The sequence below is a fragment of the Setaria italica genome, chromosome III (assembly GCF_000263155.2).
Source record: "Setaria italica strain Yugu1 chromosome III, Setaria_italica_v2.0, whole genome shotgun sequence".
Lineage (NCBI taxonomy): Eukaryota > Viridiplantae > Streptophyta > Magnoliopsida > Poales > Poaceae > Setaria > Setaria italica.
Genome location: NC_028452.1, coordinates 5,836,019 through 5,855,900, shown reverse-complemented (window position 1 = coordinate 5,855,900; position 19,882 = coordinate 5,836,019). Strand labels below are relative to the sequence as shown.

At 48.3% G+C, this 19,882-nt stretch overlaps 3 protein-coding genes across 4 annotated transcripts; all 3 read left to right on the top strand.

The window, feature by feature from the left end:
* The first annotated feature begins 1,411 nt into the window (after nucleotides 1-1,411).
* LOC101753477 (receptor protein kinase-like protein ZAR1) lies at nucleotides 1,412-7,244 on the top strand. Its single transcript, XM_004960671.4, has 2 exons — nucleotides 1,412-3,188; nucleotides 6,132-7,244. Exons 1-2 carry the CDS (start codon nucleotides 1,499-1,501, stop codon nucleotides 6,863-6,865), a joined length of 2,424 nt encoding a protein of 807 aa, XP_004960728.1. The 5' UTR covers nucleotides 1,412-1,498; the 3' UTR covers nucleotides 6,866-7,244.
* A 3,500-nt stretch (nucleotides 7,245-10,744) lies between these two features.
* LOC101753076 (argininosuccinate synthase, chloroplastic) lies at nucleotides 10,745-15,849 on the top strand. Its single transcript, XM_004960670.4, has 10 exons — nucleotides 10,745-10,905; nucleotides 11,213-11,259; nucleotides 11,352-11,433; nucleotides 12,032-12,185; nucleotides 12,265-12,313; nucleotides 12,808-12,990; nucleotides 13,665-13,739; nucleotides 13,809-13,994; nucleotides 14,253-14,341; nucleotides 15,136-15,849. The coding sequence occupies exons 1-10, from the start codon at nucleotides 10,872-10,874 to the stop codon at nucleotides 15,686-15,688; spliced, it is 1,452 nt and encodes a 483-aa protein (XP_004960727.1). The 5' UTR covers nucleotides 10,745-10,871; the 3' UTR covers nucleotides 15,689-15,849.
* A 390-nt stretch (nucleotides 15,850-16,239) lies between these two features.
* On the top strand, nucleotides 16,240-18,965 carry LOC105913919 (zinc finger BED domain-containing protein RICESLEEPER 2-like). Of its 2 annotated transcripts, XM_012844249.2 has the most exons (4): nucleotides 16,244-16,540; nucleotides 16,625-16,747; nucleotides 16,886-16,998; nucleotides 17,629-18,965. In XM_012844249.2, exon 4 carries the CDS (start codon nucleotides 17,629-17,631, stop codon nucleotides 18,655-18,657), a length of 1,029 nt encoding a protein of 342 aa, XP_012699703.1. In that variant the 5' UTR covers nucleotides 16,244-16,540; nucleotides 16,625-16,747; nucleotides 16,886-16,998; the 3' UTR covers nucleotides 18,658-18,965. The 2 variants fall into 2 exon arrangements, with proteins under 2 accessions (XP_012699704.1, XP_012699703.1); XM_012844250.2 differs by lacking the exon at nucleotides 16,886-16,998 and having other exon boundaries at nucleotides 16,240-16,540.
* Nucleotides 18,966-19,882: the final 917 nt, after the last annotated feature.

Genomic DNA, 19,882 nt, shown 5'->3' with positions numbered 1-19,882 from the left:
GGTTGTCCGTACTTGCCATCCCCGTCAGGCAATAACAAGGTGGTATATACTACTGTTACTGTACAACACCCTGCACACTCATGATAGCGCACTGTGCGTGCACACCCTGCACCAGCTGCAATGTAATCACACCGCACAACCTGAAACATCATACTTATCGTGAAGGCTAGCTGCTGATTGATCGGCGTCGGCGACGCGATCTGCGAGTGATTAGGAGCGGCAGGATTGCAAGGCACGCGTGCGCCGGTCAATGCACGCTAATGCCTGTGACCAGGAGATCCACAGTCGTGTTAGGTCCCATCACACACAATTAGAGAGAGAGAGACAGCACGAGCACGATTAGTTGGCGTATGATGCCTTGCATAGTAAATCGCATACGCTTCGTTGGGCTTTCTTTTTTGTCAGTGCATGATTTGGTATGCCGTTGCGATGGATCGCGACTAGCTCATAATCACTGCATGCAATGCAGCACACACATGATGCCGAAGCGAACGAAGCGGGAGCTCTCACTCTAGCTCACCAACCAAGCCACCCAAAAAGGGGCGTGGCCTAAGCATGATTAGGCCGGGCGGCGTCCGCCCGCAGGCGTCGGCTCTCCGCAACGACCTTGCTTTCATGATGCCCCCTCTCCTCTAGCTAGCCATGCCCGTGGTGCTACTAGCACTTATCATCACGGCTTCAGCTCACATTCCTCCGCCTTTGCTTCCCTTCTACTCCCCGTCCTTCACACAATCTCCTCCTTTCTCTGTCCCACAGTGCACACACCCCATCCATGCATTACATTGCGAGCACATTTGGTGGCCCAACGGTGATGAGGAGCCCCACCATATGGTCCATCTCCTCCTCCACACACATAACCACTTCGTCACTAATGTGACTCGACCAAAGAAAGAGATGAATAGCAGTCGCTATCTCGTAGCATGCATGCGCTCGCCACTTCGCACTACGTTTTCATCAGCACCTAAAGTGCCCACTTAGTTGAACTGATCAAAATATGCATGCCCCCCACTTTCTCACTCGCTATGGAATAAGATCCGGTCGCGCGGGCAGGCGTGAACGGAACGGCATAAGGTACCAGCTAAGTGTGACACTCGAAATTTGCAGGGTCCCGGTATTACTAGATTGAGAGGGGAAAAAACAGAACGGTTTGGATCGTTTGAGGAGCGGTTACAACGTTATTCACAAAAAATCCCCTTGGAAGACATCATGAATAGGTATCTTCTCCATCGATGAAATATACACAATCTCGTACCCATTGAAAAAAAATACACTATGGGTAGTTTGATTGAACGTGTCTTTTTTTTTCTTTCACCTTAAGAGCATACCCTCTTATGACTATCACCATTAGATGTACGTGGAGATTTTTTGTACGCATCGGGGAGAAGGGGATTTGAAATTTTCCCGAAATAAGCTAAAACCAGTTTGGCCACCGACCTGGGCCTCCCTCCATTTGGATTTCTGAACTCGAGAATCCAATCTCAACCGGCAGTTTTCCCACATGACAAGGTGCCAACATACCCTGCCTGGCCCTGCACCAGATCCGCGCAGTGGTTTCTATAACCTTCCCATCCCAGAGCCTCTTCACCTCTCTCTCGTCTCACAACGAAGAGTGTCAGCAAGCACCAAGCTAATGACCACAATCCTCCTCCTCCTGCTCCTCCTCGCATTGCCGCCGCCGTCGGCCGTCGCGCTCACGGCCGAGGGCCTGGCGCTGCTGGCCTTCAAGGCGGCGGCCACCGACGACCCCTACTCGGCGCTCTCGCGGTGGTCCGAGTCCGACACGGACCCGTGCCGCTGGCCGGGGATCACCTGCGCCAACACCTCCTCCTCCTCCTCGGCCTCCTCGCCTGCACAGCCGCACGTCGTCGGCGTGGCCGTGGCGGGCAAGAACATCTCCGGCTACATCCCGTCGGAGCTCGGCTCGCTGCTGTTCCTCCGCCGCCTCAACCTCCACGGCAACCGCCTGTCGGGCGCCATCCCCGCCGCGCTCTCCAACGCCTCCTCGCTCCACTCGCTCTACCTCTACGGGAATCGCCTCACGGGCGGCCTCCCCGTCGCGCTCTGCGACCTCCCGCGCCTGCAGAACCTCGACGTCTCCGGCAACGCGCTCTCCGGCGAGCTCCCGCTCGACCTCCGCAACTGCCGCAGCCTGCAGCGCCTCGTGCTCGCACGGAACGCCTTCGCTGGGGAGCTCCCCGCCGGGGTGTGGCCCGAGATGCCCAGCCTGCAGCAGCTCGACCTCTCCTCCAACGCCTTCAACGGCTCCATCCCGCCCGACCTCGGCGAGCTCCCGCGGCTTGCCGGCACGCTCAACCTCTCCCACAACCGCTTCTCCGGCGTTGTGCCACCGGAGCTCGGCCGCCTGCCCGCCACCGTCACGCTCGACCTCCGCTTCAACAACCTCTCCGGGGCCATCCCGCAGACGGGCTCCCTCGCCAGCCAGGGCCCCACGGCATTCCTCAACAACCCCGGCCTCTGCGGGTTCCCGCTCCAGGTCCCCTGCCGCGCCGTCCCGCCGCCAACGCAGTCACCGACGCCGCCGGCGACGACGACCCCATTACCTTCCACCGCGTCCGATCACCACCAGCCCATCAAGACCAGCCTGATCGCGCTCATCTCCGTCGCCGACGCCGCCGGGGTTGCCCTCGTCGGCGTCATCCTGGTCTACGTGTACTGGAAGGTCAAGGACCGGAAAGAGAGCCGCCGCGACGGCCACGACGACGGCGACAGCAGCAAGAGCGCGCTCTGCCGCTGCATGCTGTGGCGGCACGGCGGCGGCGGCGACTCGTCGGACGCGTCCTCGGGCGGCGAGGATGACGACGAGGCCGGCGGCAAGTACAACAGCGGCGCGAGCGGCGGCGACGGGGAGCTGGTGGCGATCGACCGCGGCTTCCGCGTGGAGCTCGACGAGCTGCTGCGGTCGTCGGCGTACGTGCTGGGCAAGGGCGGCAAGGGGATCGTGTACAAGGTGGTGGTGGCGAACGGGACCACGCCCGTGGCCGTGCGGCGCCTGGGCGGCGGCGGCGGAGGCGCGGACCGGTGCAAGGAGTTCGCGGCGGAGGCGCGCGCCGTGGGGCGGGCGCGCCACCCCAACGTCGTGCGGCTGCGCGCCTACTACTGGTCCGCCGACGAGAAGCTCGTCGTCACCGACTTCGTCGGCAACGGCAACCTCGCCACCGCGCTGCGAGGTGAGCATACCGTACCATCATTTACTGATCGATCGATCGATCATTCACTCCTGCAGTCCTGTTGCTGGTAATTGTTTTGTTTTTGGTAGGTTTAGATGCGATTTGCTTTTGTTAATTGCCGATTAGCTTTGGATTCTAGCCGATTTCTTATCGGGGAAACGTGGTGGATGCCCGTGATTTGATTAATGCCATGATTCCGGTTGGAGAATTTTGCTCCCAACCATCACATGCCACATCCATACAAGGAACCTTACTACTGATTGAGATTGAAATTAAAACTCCCGGAAATGTTAAATGTAGGATGTGACCTGCAAAATGTGAGACCAAACTGAATTGCGGTTGCAATACGGCATTTACTATGTCACTCTACCTTTAATTTTCGTAACTTATAAACGCGATTGCGATCCAGAATACCACAAGATAATGGCCTAAATTTGCCGTTCACGTTTTTTAGACAATAATAAAATTTGCGGGAAGAAAAATGCAGTAGAGGACACACAAGGACCCTGTTGAGAGAATGGTATGCGTACAAGCCATGGCACAGGACAGTGGGTGGTACCATGAGCAATTATGATCCTTGGTAGCACTAGTGGATAGCGTTGTACATTAATACGTGGTGTGTTAGGCTAAGCTAGATTTGGTTTGATACGGACCTTTTATGGTTGTTGGGTGCTTTGCTTATTGTCCATGTCCCTTCTCATTGCGGTGGCGTGGCACGCGACTATAGCCATTCTTAGACACCATGCCCCCACTACAAAATTGAATTCAGTTCAATTTGGCTGGCTTATCCTCTCCTCCAATCCAATGGCTTAATGTAACGAAGCTGCATACATCCTCAGATAATAGAGGCAGAGTTATTATTTCTATTTTTCGATGTAATATAACTCCCATTTATATATAGAAAAAAGAGAAAATAATGTGGCGTCCAAATTAAATTGGTGGAATTTTAGGAGTCCTATAGAAATACATTGTGCTGTTCATGCGGAACCCCTTTTGTCTTGGTTCGAAGAAGAATGATCAATTGTACGAAGCTAGTTACATAGATTCCGAGCAAAACCAGACAACTAAGAGCATGTTTGGTAGGGTTTATACCGACTTAGGCTTCGGCGTGTTTTGTGCAAAAAGAAGTACCGAAAGAGAGGGTGAATTATCCCTCGGTAGAAGAAGGACAGAGAAAAGAGAGTGAGTGAGGATCTACTATCCTACGGGAACGTACTGCACTGGCAGACAAGGCATAGAGAGTCCTGCAACGAAAGCTTCCAAAACCGGCGCTGAAGAAGGCACACCGGCCTGTCCCCATGGCGGCTGGAGCTGGACCATGCTCTGGTAGCTCCAATGGATGCTTATGCATGCTTGGGCATCTTCCCGGCTGGGGACCTGGATGGACCCATGGTCCTTGGTGAGTGACGATCTCCCCTTGTGATTATCACCGCTGGTGTTCTGTAGCCATCGTCTTTGACTCGACCAGAACGTTAATAACAAATTAAGGACTGCTGGTCATGCGTCGTCGCTTGGCCTCAGTACATAGCTTGGGGTCCTCAGTCCTCACCAATCGAAAAATATAATGCAACAACTGCACTGGCAGCGAGGTTCAGGTACCTGTTTACTCACGAGTGTGCCAAATATTCGTTTCAAAAAAACAAACGAGTGTGCCAAATAATCCAGATCAAGCAGCAAAGGCTGAGACCCACTGGTGCATGTTTTTTTTTCCTTCTTCGAAAAGAAAATCCAGCTAGTATGATAGTATGGTCATAATAGTACCATGCTAAGCAACATGTGCATAAGCAAGTTCTTTTTAATTTCCTCGAGAGTGGGCATGTAGGATCGCATCAGTATCTGCTTGAATACTTGGATGAAGGAAAGATTAAAAAAAAGATTATTGCTTAAGCCATAAGGTAGCTGCTGTGCTTGCTGATGGTTTATAATATAGCTCCATAGTACAGCAAAATGTGTGTGTGAGGGGGCAAAGTAGCATGCTCCGTAAAAACACTAATGTTCGGCAAAAGCTTTACACCGAATCATACCAAGCTGACAAGCTCTGAAGGCGCCTTTTCTCACTCATTTGGGCACCGGCACGGTACTGTCAGGCCCAAAGGGCTGCCAATGGAAGGTCCCTTTATGTTCCTCCCTTTTCCACCCTCACACAGATGCAGGCTGCAGAGCATGTCGAACAGAGGGGCTACCCAAACCAAAAAAGCAGAGGCCTTTTCCAAGCCTGACCGACGAAACCTTTGTCACTCTCCTGCCCTAACAGCATGAATATTCTCGCGATCTGGGGGCTGATTAGTCTACAAAAATTAAGTGTAAAGAAGGTGATGATTGGGCATGGGCTTGGCAGCAGAGGCACGCCTTGGTAATCCATCATCAGGGCCTTTTCAGCGTGCTTAATGATGGGTGTCAGCGCTGGCTGTTCAGGCTGGTGATGCCAGATTTGGAGGCTTTTGGTGAGCTAATGGGACAAAGGGCATCAACTTTGCTTGCATGCTAATGACTAATGGGCCTCTTTAACTTGAGAGATACTACTGCCTGGTGTGTGGGTGGCGTGGCAATGATTCCTGAGCTAATGGCTCGTTTGGGATCCTTTCTGAAAGAATAATGGCTCAGTGTGCAAGTCCCTTTCAGACTTTCTGTAAGGGGGAATGCAAGATGCATTCAGTTCTCATGAACAGTGATCAGACAGCCATGGCAGTTGGCAGGCAGGGCTGCGCTGACGGCCACAGCACCCAGCAATGTGCATTGCACTTGCTTGGATTGGGAATTTGGAAATTGAGATGCAATTCATTCCTGTTCAACATTTTAGATACAATGTTTCTGATTGAATTCGCATGTGTGTTTTTTATATCAGACAAAAATTTTGAAGCCATCACATTGATATCCAGGAAAAAAAAAAGCTTTTGTGCACTGTTGGCTGGATGTGTTGACCGTTGACTTATCTTCTTCCAGGTCGGCCGGGTCAAACCGTCCTGTCGTGGTCAGCGCGGCTGAAGATCGCCAAGGGCGCGGCGCGCGGGCTGGCGTACCTCCACGAGTGCAGCCCGCGGCGGTTCGTCCACGGCGAGGTGAAGCCCTCCAACATCCTCCTCGACGCCGACTTCACCCCGCGCGTCGCCGACTTCGGACTCGCCCGCCTGCTCGCCGTCGCCGGCTGCGCCCCAGACGGGCCGCCGTCCTCGGGCGGCGGCGGGCTCCTCGGCGGCGCTATACCGTACGCCAAGCCGACGGGGCCGGCTCCGGACCGCTTCGGCGGCGGGTACCGCGCCCCGGAGGCGCGGTCGCCGGGTGCGAAGCCTTCGCAGAAGTGGGACGTGTTCGCGTTCGGCGTCGTGCTGCTGGAGCTGCTGACGGGGCGGGGGCCCGGCGCCGACCACGCGTCGCCGTCGACGTCGGCGTCGTTCTCGGCGCCCGTGTCGGGGTCGACGGCCACGGACCGGTCCGGGAGCGGCGAGCACGGCGGCGGCGCCGTGCCGGAGGTGGTGCGGTGGGTGCGGCGCGGGTTCGAGGAGGACACGCGGCCCGTGGCGGAGATGGTGGACCCGGCGCTGCTCCGGGGGCCCGCGCTGCCCAAGAAGGAGGTGGTGGCGGCGTTCCACGTCGCGCTCGCGTGCACCGAGGTCGATCCCGAGCTCCGGCCGAGGATGAAGGCCGTCGCCGACAACCTCGACAAGATCGGCTCATGACAAACTCTTAACTGAGACGTGTATATGCGGCATGGATGAATCTTCTCGATAGCACACAGCTACGCAAGTGATGCTCACACGCAAGGCCATCGGATTTTTTTTTTCCTTTTCATTTCTTCCCGTCCCCTCTCACTTCCTCTTGTAATTCAGTTTTTCAATTTTGTTTGCTGTGATCTCTTGTAATTGGGTTTTTTGGGTGCCATTCATGAATCATGATTCCGTAATGGTATAGGGATAGGAGAAGGGTATTTGCAGTTTCTATATTTTTCATCAGTATATAGTGAGGATATATGTGTATCTTGTGAAGTTGAGGAGAAGTGCTATTGCAATTTGTTCAGTAATTAAATAGAGGGGAACGTAGATCGATGGAATTTGGACATCTGTTTGAGTGATCAATGAACACATGTGCTTTCGTATTCTCCAAACATTTGCAAATTGCAATGTTAACATGCACTCAAAAATATGTATATTGTCGTGTGCTACTTGTGCATACAACATTATTCCGCTATCTTCGTCCTATCCACGTGGGATAATACCGCTAAAACTTATCAACTAAATTAGTTAAAAACAAGTTTCGGTCAAAGACTAACAACCAGTTTTGACCTCAACCACTTTCAGCTCGTGATTGAAAAGGACCTTTAAATGGTGGGAGCGCAGAAGGATGTATCGCCGAAGTGACGTTAGTAATCGACGGCTGATGTGTGCATCCGTGAAATAGGTCCGTCATGGACAAAGGAACGAAGAGGCCATGTGTTGACCAAAGCTGTTGGATAGCGATTTTTGCGGCTTCATGGCAATGGCTCCGGTGCAGAAGCTATCCTTTTGTCGAGTTTTATTATTGGTCAATCACAAATGTTGAAAATTTTAACACAATTCATATTTGAAGATATCGTTACACCTTAGGTGTAGCAGTATTAAATTACTGACTAAACTAAGCAGAAATTACTGAACCGAATTACAAGTCCAGTAAAATAGTTTCCGAATTACCGAATCAGGTTACTACTGAAAATTTGTTCAGTAATTCATTTGGGTGTAGCTACACCTAAAGTGTAGATTAGCACATGGACTACTATTTAATTTGTGACTACTTTCTCTATTTCTAACGTGTAGGGGTAGAGGTAGCAAATACGATTTTATAAGTGTACTGAGTCGGTAAGGTAAGGTAAGGAGTGTAGTACTTGGCTAATATAGATGAAGATTGGCATGTTAAATCAGGTTTGAGGTAAAAAGACAATTTGCGTGGCTACATCACAACTAAAGAACTTTGGTGTTGACCATGAGACTAACTGTTCTCGGCCAAGAACTCTAAACATTTTGGTGTGCACTACCACTTAACCAAAAAACATAAGTGGATGCATTCTATATTCTAGCATTTTGGACTGTCGGACTAGGCTCTTCTTTATCCTTTTAATTTTTGAGATGCGACCCAAGCTAGTTGTTGGCCAAAATATAAGACATGGACACATTTCAAGATCTATCAAACTAAGAAAACATATCATGCATGCCACGTGCGCTTGAGCGATTTTCATTTCATATCCGGTGAATGTTGAGTCGTTGAATGCACCAAGCCACCAAACACCAGAGGCGGCAACAAGAGTGACCCGCAGGCCTTAGCAATTGGCGTTAGGTCTTCTCCAACGGTGTCAACTGAGCTAGCTCATAGGTATACGTAGAGGAAAGAAAAAGAAAACGTATCTATTATTTAAGAGATAGTTTTATACACACGTCCTTAAATTCTAAATGCATAGATATTATTATGCATCTAGACATAGAGTACATCTATGTGCATAACAAAGTCTATAAATCTAAAAAAGGCAAAACAACCTATAATTTGGGACGGATGGAGTATGAAGCTATATCGCCGATACTATATGTCGCATATGCATGGGTCCCACCTGTCAGCTCTCTCTTCTTCCTCTCCCTCCGTCCGACTCCCCTGGCTTCCTCCTCTCCTGTTAGCGCGCTGCCGCCGCTGCCGGGGTTAGGGCTTCGAGCTTTGGGGTGGCGCGGTGTGGCGGCGTCCCACCGGTGAGCACCGGTTAGGGTTTTCGGGTTTTGGGGGTTTAGGGCTGTCGGGGGAGGTTCAGGCCGCCAGCCTTAGAAAAGGGGGTTTTTTTGGGGGGGGGGGGCAGGGAGGTCCGGCGGCGGATGCGGGTCGCGAGGCGGCACGGCATGGCGGGTGAACAGCCGGTGGGCTAAGGACGAGCGGGGGCGAAGGTTGGAGGTGAGCTCCCCGACGGAGCCGGGTTAGGGCGGTGGAGGGTGGTGGCGGTCGGAGCTGCCGGAGTCGGAGGAGGAAGGTGGCGCGAGGGCAAGTAGAGGAGAGGAGGAAGGAGCCGGAGGAGGAAAATGGTGGGGAGTCGCGACGGAGCTGGGTTAGCGCGTGGAGGGAGGGGGAGGGTCGCCGGTGACGGGAGTTGTCGGAGATAGGCAAGAGGTCAGTGCGGGGGCGAACGACGACGCGATTTGAAGGAGGAGGTAGCGCTAGGGGCGTTGGCAACGTCAACGTCGCAAGAAAAAAGATGTCACTAGAGGCGACATCACCGGTTTTGTTGGCTCCGGTGACATACAGACAACACCCAAGCTATATAGGCATAGGAGACTCTAAGGGTCTGTTTGGGACTGCTCCGCTCCAGATTCATCTTGCCAAATATCTCCAGCTCCAACTATACCAACTGGTGGATCTGGGGGGCAACTCCAAGGTTTTTCTGGAGCTCCTCAAAGGGTGCTCCCAAAAAATTAGTTTCATACCTTCTCTTGGAGTTGGGTGGAAATTACCCACCAATGCCACTGTTTACACACGTACCGCTTCAAGGGAAAAAAAACCAACGCCCGATCTCCTATTCCACCGCCGCTCCCTCTCCCTCGCGACGCCTCTGCCTCCTGATTCAGTGGTGGGCTCATCTCCGACGTTGCCGGTCATCATCTTCTTCCCTACGAAGAGCAGCACCGCTAGAAACACGACAACCAGGAACGCCAGCACGAATATGTATATGGACGTCTTCAGATGTTGCGTGCTTCTGGCGGCGTAGGCAGCCATGAGACCCAGCAGACCCGCCGCCATGCACACGGACAACGCGTAGCTCCGGATCGCCAACCTGTACATCCTCGGATGCACGAGGAGTAGGATGTGAGCGATGACTAACATGAAGCTCAGCGAGTTGCTATAGGAGTAGGCCCTGTAGCGGCCATTGCCATGACGTAGATGGGTGTTCCCACGTCCCGGTAGCTCCCAGTGGCATAAGCGTCGATGAGGCCAAAGAGGTCGATGATCATGGCGGCCTCCAGTGTGCGGTGCTTGAGCGCGGACCTCTTCTGGCCCAGGACAATGGCGGCCAAGGAAGCCATGAAGGTGGTGGAGTTGAAGTAGTAGAATGGCTTGTATCGCCTGAGGTTCATCGTTAGGAGGATCGGGTGGAATACATTACTAGCAACATTTTGTTTATGCAGATCCATATAGTGAAATAATAATAATAATATGGTATTGTCTAGAGTACTGTAGCGGCGTGGAAAAAAAACACCAAAGGGCAAGAGTGACTTATTTTCACTCGTTCCTACAATTCAGCTGAATTTGCATCCGGTAGCTAAACAGGTGCATAGCTCCCTATTTTTCTGGAGTTGGTGGAGTGGAGCTAAAAATGTGGAGTTGGTGGAGTGGATTTTTTTTTTTGAGCGCAGCAGTCTGCCCTGATTGTGGGAAGAACCGTCTGTTACACTGACACGAGATAGCATCCAAATCTGATTATTGGAGAAGACCCCACACCTACCCCGGTCATCGGTCAACAGGCGACGGCTTTCTGCCGGCCCGATCCGGCCCAACTGCGGCGGCTCCCTTCCGAACTCTCACCCACCACCCCAGTGGTCAAAAGCCCCCGCACGCCCTCGCCACAAGGGTAAACCAAACCCCTCCTCCCGTCCCACTCCCCGCGCGGCCGCCACCGCCAGCCCGCCGCGTCCTCGAGCGCCCCCTCCAGTTCTCCGCCTCTCCTTCCTCCCCTCCCCTGCAATGGCGTCGGCGGGAGGGCCCTCCGGGGTCGTAGGTAAGTCGCGGCTCCTATCTCGCCCTCTTCTGTTCGTTCCGACATATCCCCGGCTTGTCGTCGCCTTGTTAGCGACCAAACCCCCAATCTCCCTCGCCGGGATTGGATGCGGCGAACGCTCCAATCCCCGTCGAGCTGACCGCGAACTCGCTGTATTCTGTGCGCCGTGCTGATTTATTTGTTATGACTTATGAGCAGCAGTAGCAGCCTGTTCTCCCCAATCTTCTCAGTCTCTAAACGTTTTTAGGCTTCGTTATGTATATGTATTTGTTCGGCTGCTCTAATGAATATCTTGCTGGCCCTGCAGGGATTAGTGTCCGTCCGGACTCCAGTGCGGCCTGCCTCTTTCAAAAGGTAAACGGTGGTCTTTTCCCCCACTCTGTTTTTCGCTTGTTGTTGGAAGGAATCAGCAATAACGCCTGTGTAACCGTTGATGTGGATGCTAGGTTGGAGCCCGATCGAATTCCCTCCCTGGCGCAGCCCCTGTTCAGGTTCGCCGGTGCCACAACAAGGCCCGCAATGGCCAAGGTATTTCGTGATATATGCCAAGCCTTCTTGAAATTATGTCGAGCAGTGGGCCTTGTGTGTTGTCTACCTTTTGTTTGCAGTTACTCGTTGTAGAACCAGCATCCCCTGTACCTGCAATGTAGCACATGCTATTGGCACCATCTGTTTTGTGCTAGGTTTCCTTGTGTACGTTTGGCATTCTGAATTTGATCAATCATGAAATATCTAACATGTGCAAGTCATATCTTACTTTGGTGAATATTCTACTGCTCCAGTCAAACTGCTTTTAGAATTCCCATTGCATGGTGAGATTAATTGCCTTTGGTTAAATGATCTTAACTGCATAAACATCATTTATCATTCAATCCTGTTTTCTTCACACTTGGTGATTATTGGTATGTTATGGTTAGAAGGTACTAAGTTGCATGATTGAAAAAGTTTTCAAAAAATGGACTTGCCAGGTTGGAGTTGGAGTTACTCATGAGCTTCTTACTGCTTGCAATAGGAAATTTTAGTGACTTAGTCTATTTCATATTTTTTTTAAAAGCTATATAGATAGCACAGTAGCCATTTGCTTTTATTATGATGATAACCCCTGTATCTTTCTGAAATTATGCAGCTATCAGGTGTGCAATGGCAACTGGAAAAGAGCAGGGTGCAGTCACCACTGCTAGTAGTGATCAACACAAAGGTGGTTTGCGTGGCAAATTAAATAAAGTTGTTTTAGCTTATAGTGGTGGCTTGGATACATCGGTTATTGTTCCATGGCTCAGGTATAAATACTCCTTGCTTTGTTATGCATTTTTTTTTCAATCTTAGTCTAATATTGACCTCACTTGTGCCTAATTCAAGGGAGAACTATGGTTGTGAAGTCGTTTGTTTCACTGCTGATGTTGGCCAGGTACGTAATGATGCATAACAACCTGACTAGCACTCAAGCATACATAATGAATTGGATACACTGTCCTTTTTGAAATTGTGATCTAATTCCAACATATCCCTTTTCTTTCCCTCCCATGTTAGTTTGTTGCTTAGCACTCCCTCTGTTCACTTATGTAAAGCATATTTTGTTTCGAAAAGTCAAACTTAACAAAGGTAAAAAGTCTACACTTGAAGACTGTCTCATAGCAAAATATACCTTACAGAAGCAGATGTAGGGATTAGTAGTTTGCATACTCTTCTGCTGGTTGCAAAGGTCCCCGGATTAAAAAATTAATGATTTTTAACCTGTTTATCTGAAATGTCTATTTTTATGTTCCTTTTAGATTCTATTCGTATATTGATATGTTTTATTTAGTTGTCAGTAAGTAAATGAGGATGTACCATACTTTGGATTTTCTGCCCACTTATTTCCTCTTATCTCTTTGTCTAACGCATATACTAAACCATCCTTAGGGCGCCATTGAATTGGAAGGATTGGAGAAGAAGGCAAAAGCTAGTGGAGCATGCCAGCTTGTTGTGAAGGACTTGAGAGAAGAATTTGTTAGTGAATATATATACCCCTGCCTGCGAGCTGGTGCAGTTTATGAAAGAAAGTATCTTCTTGGGACTTCAATGGCTAGGCCTGTTATTGCTAAGGTACAATTGATACAACAACTGCATCTTGTTTATGTAAAACCACCAAGAATGTATATTGTAACATCACAGCACACAGTGTATTGTTAAAAGAAATTGCGCTTGCACATGTGGGAATACTATTATTTGGATCAAATTACTGCTACATTAAAATCACCGGTATAAACTTATGTAACTTTTGGTAGCCATTATCACTTTTGTAAATTTCAGATCTGTTTTGGTAGAACATGATGTATTTTTTTGACATAGACTTGGCAAGTTTTTTCTCAATTACTCTTCTATTTCTTATTTATTCCATGGAAGTCTGTGCTACAAGCTTTGGATGACTGTCTATTTCCTTTTGATTGATCCACTTGTCAATTAGAGTGTAGGTGGCTGAATGAATGTATTTAACACTTGTCAACTGTATTTCATATGCACTTCATTTATTTCTTGTATGGATTATATTTTTGGCCAGTGTTTATGCTCTCATTTATGTGAGAAACATTTGGTATGTAAGTGTTTGAATGAATTAAATATGGAAATGTTATACTTGCAGTGATAAACTGACATTGCATATATCCTTAGAGGGTCTTTAGGGTGTTGGCTGTATTCGCAGTATCAGTATGCTCTTAATCTTCAGGTGCGCCTAGTGTAATAGCCTAATAGGCAATTAAGCAAGTAAATCTCCATTGTAGGCAATGGTCGATGTTGCCAAGGAAGTTGGTGCAGATGCAGTTGCTCATGGATGCACTGGGAAAGGCAATGATCAGGTAAATATGCTGATGCTGTTGGTGTGAATCATATGGTCAGTCATTTTCTGATGCTTACTTTTCCTGCAGGTTCGCTTTGAGCTTACATTTTATGCTTTAAATCCTGAACTCAAAGTGGTTGCACCTTGGAGGGAGTGGGACATCACAGGGCGTGAAGATGCTATTGAGTACGCAAAGAAACATAATGTGCCAGTTCCAGTTTCAAAGAAATCAATATACAGCCGAGACCGAAACTTGTGGCACCTTAGCCATGAGGTATCATCCAATTTCTTGTTTTAACTTAGTTTTCTCATAGAACTTATACTCATATTTTTGCTGATACATGTACACCAGAATATTATTTATCAGAATTTTACAAGATGTATACGTTCCAAACTTTTACATCAATATGTGCATATCATATTAATGTTCTCCACTGATCATCGGCATCTTTGCCTTGTTGATGTATGTAATCGAAAATTATTATCTTGTCTTTGATGTGAGATGAAGTGAATTGTTCTCTATACATTTCAGGGTGACATCTTGGAGGACCCAGCAAATGAGCCAAAAGAAGATATGTACATGATGTCTGTTGCTCCAGAAAATGCACCTTCGGAACCTGAGTGAGTGATCAATTGTTGATCTTATTTTTGGGATGAAAATCATTTATCTTTTCACTGCTCTGGTTCTGAAGGACAAAGTGCCCTTTGTGGTCCTTTATCTCCTTTGTTGCAGTGTAAAGCTTAGTTTACATATGCCCAACTGACAATTGGTCAATTGCCCCATTTTTTGTAGAGCTGTTTGAGATATTTTGAAACTGTGGCACCTGGTCCTCCAGAATTGGAGAACACAACCATCCAAACAGGGTGGCTCTGGAATATGAATAGGATTAGTTTGAACTAAGAATGGCTAGTTTACCTGTGTTCAACTTTTGAATCTTTAGCAATGTGAAATTGCAAGTTATTGGCACAGCGCAATTTACAATGTCGTTCTCTCAGTACCTTCATGTTGTTGTTAGTTGTTACAATGTGAAACTGAAATGAATTAATCATTTTTATGAAAGATAGAAGTGAAGCAGGGCCTCCACTATATTGCCTGCCTTTTGTGGTTTAGGAATCTAGTCACAAGCTCTCAGTGGTTTGTGAGACTGTTAGACACTTTAAGATACACATACTGAGATAAGGTTTTTTATACGTGAAAAGGAAATCCTTGCCGCAGCTGCTTTTGTTTTTTCTTTACATATTAGTGTAACCAGCTGTCAATTTCCATCTTCCTGCGCAGACTTGGTTGATAAAGATATATTTTATTAATCTTTCTTTTTTCTCGGAGAAGGATTCTGGTCATTTTTCTAGGGAACAAAGAGGTTTTCATTGGCATACCGGATGCATAGACTAATTACAAAGCTCCATGCTTTCAGGTATCTGGAGATTGGCATCATTGCAGGTGTTCCTGTTTCCATCAACGGACGGGACCTGTCGCCTGCATCCCTCCTTGCGGAGCTCAATGAAATCGGTGGAAAGCATGGAATCGGACGCATTGACATGGTGGAGAACCGCCTTGTAGGCATGAAGTCTCGTGGTGTCTACGAGACCCCTGGTGGCACCATCATGGCAGCTGCGGTGCGCGAGCTGGAGGCCCTGACCTTGGACAGGGAGACCATGCAGTGGAAGGACATGGTCGCCCTCAAGTATGCTGAGCTGGTCTACGCAGGCCGCTGGTTTGACCCGCTCCGGCAGTCCTTCGACGCCTTCATGGAGAACATCACTGCGACGACTACTGGTTCGGTGACTCTGAAGCTGTACAAGGGGTCGGTGAACGTTGCGTCCCGGAAGAGCCCCTACAGCCTCTACAGGGAGGACATCTCTTCGTTCGAGAACGGGGAGATCTACAACCAGGCTGATGCCGAGGGGTTCATCAGGCTCTATGGTCTCCCGACCCGGGTCCGGGCGATGCTGGAGAAGGGCATCTAAGTTCCTCTGTTTGTTCTGAAAATAAAAGCCATCATTCGGAAACTGTCAAAGCGTTTCCAGCGATTGCGGACAGGTTGTTTTGTATACGTTGTTTGAGTTTCAACGAATGAACTCTGAATGCATTTGGGTGACAGAATGGACGTGAATCTTATTTTGGGTGATGTGCTGGCTGCCGATGTAGGACGTTAGTTCAGACGCGCGAAATAAAAGGTGGAAACAAAATTTACATTAAAAAGCCTCTCAACATGCCATCTCAACTGCCGGCTAGCAGCGGGCGGCGTGAAGCAGAGCAGCGTCACTTGTCCCCGCACAAACACCGACTGCCCCTTGGGCTCCGAACACCGTCGATCCACGCGCGCTGGATTGGATGCGAGCCAGGAAGAAGGAAGAGGAGGTACCAGGTAGCCCTGCTAGTGGGGCGGGGGCAAATGGGGATTTTGGGTCGGGTTATTTCGTGGGGATTCGTTTTTATGGGTAGTTGCGGGTATAGAGGTCCAGCGGGTCGGGGCGGGTTGGGGTGCTGCATTTGCGGGTCAGAGCGGGTTAGAACACCCACGCCACCGCCGAAGGGATCTATCCTACGGTCCTACCTCGCGCAGCGTCGCAACAGCTCACGGAGGTGGCTTTGCGGGCGCAAGAAGTAGCACCACCGCCGCCAGCGCCACCGCCCCTACTGTCGGCCGTCGCCGCTCCTACCGCCGATTGCCGCCGCTCTTGGGGGCACGCAGATCTCACGGGGGGCGCAGGTCTCACGGTGGGCACGCAGATCTCACGGGGGCGGGGCTCCACCAAGGAAGGCGGCACTGCCGCCGGCCACCGCCGCTCCCGCGCGACCACCTTCTCTACGGCAAGGTAAACCTCCTCCAGTTTACCTCCTCCTCCTGCCGCTCCCTTCCCTTTTTCTTCCTCACCGGCTCACCCCTTCCCCTTGAACAGGCCACAGATCTGCGGGGAAGGCGCCACCGGCAAGCAGCCTGGGAGCAACGGCAACGGCGACGCCCCATCCACGACTCTACGGAATTACTTCGATAAATTGCTGCGTCCAGCTGTGGGGCTGCTGTAAGTCGTCTTGGTCGATTTCCTTTTCCCTCTGCTTCCAGCCACTGCGGTTGATGTCTCCCGCTGCTGTGCGTGCTTGCTGTGCCATCAGCCTCCAGTTGTTGTTTGCGTGCGTGCTGATGTGCTGACCTGCTGCAGCTGCTTGCACGTTGGGAGGGAGAATCAAGGTGTAGGATAGCGCAGGAAGGTTAAGATTTCCCAATCTCATCTGAAGTTCTGAACCCTTGGTAAATTGTTGAGATTGAGCCAAGGTATCAATTTCCGATCAGTACATAGCTAAAAAGAATTTTGTAAGATTCAATTTATTGGCTGTTCGAGTTATGTCGTATGAATTATGAATTGATTTCTTCTGTGAATTTCTGCAACCAATTGATGAGGAATCTCAACCTTGTCCAATAACAAAAGTTTTAGGTTTTATTGTTATCTTTCCAATGGCATTGGTTTCACTCGAATATGATTAGCGATCTAGGAGTTGCCCAAAACACTGCTGCAGTACAAAGTTTCGCTCAGAGATCTGTTCACTTGTGAAAAGTTTCGCTCAGAGATCTGTTCATGAGCTTTCAACTTAGTTATAGTCAGAATTCGTCCAGCTTGTCTGTAGAAAAGTTGTTGGAAATTTTGTGTAGATATCCAAAATGCATTTATTTGCTGCTAGTAGATATCCAAAATATTACTTACACAATTGGTGAAAAAAGAATGTTGAGTGTGAATTACTTGAACTTACTGTGCAGTCCAGTTCTCACTGTCACTACTAGTAGCGCTTGCTCCCTAATCACTACTAGTTAGTTTGTTTCTACTTTATAATTTGCGCTGTTCATACCTGTTTGTATCTTCTTATTATGATATTGCTACTAATTATCATTTATACCTTTTTGAAATAGATGTCTTCTCATCGGTTAGAGGCCTCTGGTACTAGTGAGAGCACCAACAACAATTCCTCGCAAACACCAAATAGAAGGGCACCAGTCTGGGAGTATTATGAGCCGGATTTGGTCGAGATAGATGGTGTCCTAAAAGCAATTTGCAAGTACTGTGGAACAAAGTTGACTGCAAACAGAAAATCAGGTACAAACAGCCTTCGAACTCACATTGCGGAGCATTGCCCCACAATCCCTAGTGATGATAGGAACAAATTTGTCGCTACAATGAAGAAAAAGCATGTAGATGGTTCATTCACCTTTAATCAACAGAGAAGTCGTGACTTGATGATTGCATGGTGTGTTAGAGCTGATGTAGCATTCAATAAGTTTGATGATGAAGGGTTTGAGCCTTGGATGGAGTCATTGCAACCTGCATTTAGATGCATAGGGCGACAAATGATTCGTAATGAATGTGTTGCTAAGTTTGAGAGAGCAAAGATAGAATTACGAAGTGAACTTCAGAGTCTTAACTCTCGCATTTGCTTCACATCTGATCTTTGGACATCAAACCAAAAGTTGGGATATATTTGTGTGACAGCTCACTATATTGGCCCTGATTTTGTTTTGAAGAAAAAGATAATTGCATTTAAGGATCTGAAGTATCCACATACGGGTGTAGCTATTGAGGAAGCCATTACAACTGTTCTGACAGATTATGGTATCAAAGAGAAGATGTTTACCATCACACTCGACAATGCAGCAAATAACAAGGCAGCTTGTGATCTTTTGCAAGAAAGCGGAAAGTCTGACATGTTATTTGGTGGTGAGCATCTTCTTGTTAGATGTTGTGCTCATATACTCAACATTCTTGTCCAAGATGGTATGAACATTGTTAGTGCTGTGATAGAGTTGATAAGAGACCTGATTAGGCACATTAACTCATCACCATCACGTATCCAGGATTTCAATGAGATAGCTCAAAGGGAATGTCTTGCTGCAAAGGCTGGTTTAGTCCTTGGAAAAAAGAAGACTAGAACAAGAATTTGCTGAATATAGGCATCAGAGGAGAGGGACTTGGATTGAAAAATCAGAACTTGATGCATATCTAGATGAACCACCTGTGAGAACAGATGAAAATTTTGAAATTCTGACTTGGTGGAAGACAAACTCCAACAAGTACCCTGTGCTGTCAGCGATGGCACGCGATTTCTTAGCAATTCCACTCAGCACTGTTTCTTCTGAATCAGCATTTAGCTTGAGTGGTCGGATTCTTAGTGACAATCGAAGCTCAATGACACCAGAAACTCTTGAAGCTTTGGTCTGTTGCAAAGATTGGCTGTACAAGTATCCCACTAATGAAGGTAATTTTTACTAACTGAGGTTTCTGAGCTGAGCTGCATCCAGATTTTTTATTTTGAACATATTAGTATGTTACTAAGACAGTTATATCTTTGCAACTTATTACTGCATATACATGTACTGATGTCTCCAGTATGCCTCTTTGCATCTGCAGCCACCTGAGATAATGATGCCTCTTTGAGTTCGAAGAAGCTCAAATGACTCTTAAAGGTACCCAAACAATGTCCTCTGTGATTAGATTGATTTTTCTAAAGAGTTTGATTTCTGTCACTAAATCAAGATGTTGTGATTCAGGACAGCAAAATTCTTCCTGTGTCAACTCATATATATAGGACCAAAATAGGATAGTTTCTTATCAACAATGTATTTGTATTTTGTAGCATATGAGATAACTTACTTCGCTGTAAAATCCTCAGACATAGGAAAATGTACTGAAATCTACTACAAGGATCCAGTGTTGAAAGATCGGCAGTGGAGTGCTTACATTGATCGATCTCCAGGGCAGGATACTTACTCTTTGGTGAGTAACATTTTGCTGCCTTACTGATTTGATCTGGTTACTACATCGTGTAGAAGTTATACAAATAAACCATTTACCACCTTTACTGCTACATTTCTAATTTTGTATTTGTTCTCTTTATCTAGCAATGTGCACTTTACAGAATCATGTTCAGACAACTGCATGGTTAGGAAGAAAATATACATGATGCCATTTTGAACTACTTAGAGGTGTTCTTTGGCCTACCATTCACTTTTAATATCAGATTGTTGGCTTTCTTTTAATATGACGAAGCAAACTTTGTTATGCTAGACGGATACAACCATTAGGATTGATATGTTTGGTGTTTATAGCTGTGCTTTCTGACAAATTCGGTTTTCCCTGCAGGAGTGCTTCAATGCTTGTGTGTCTGGCTGT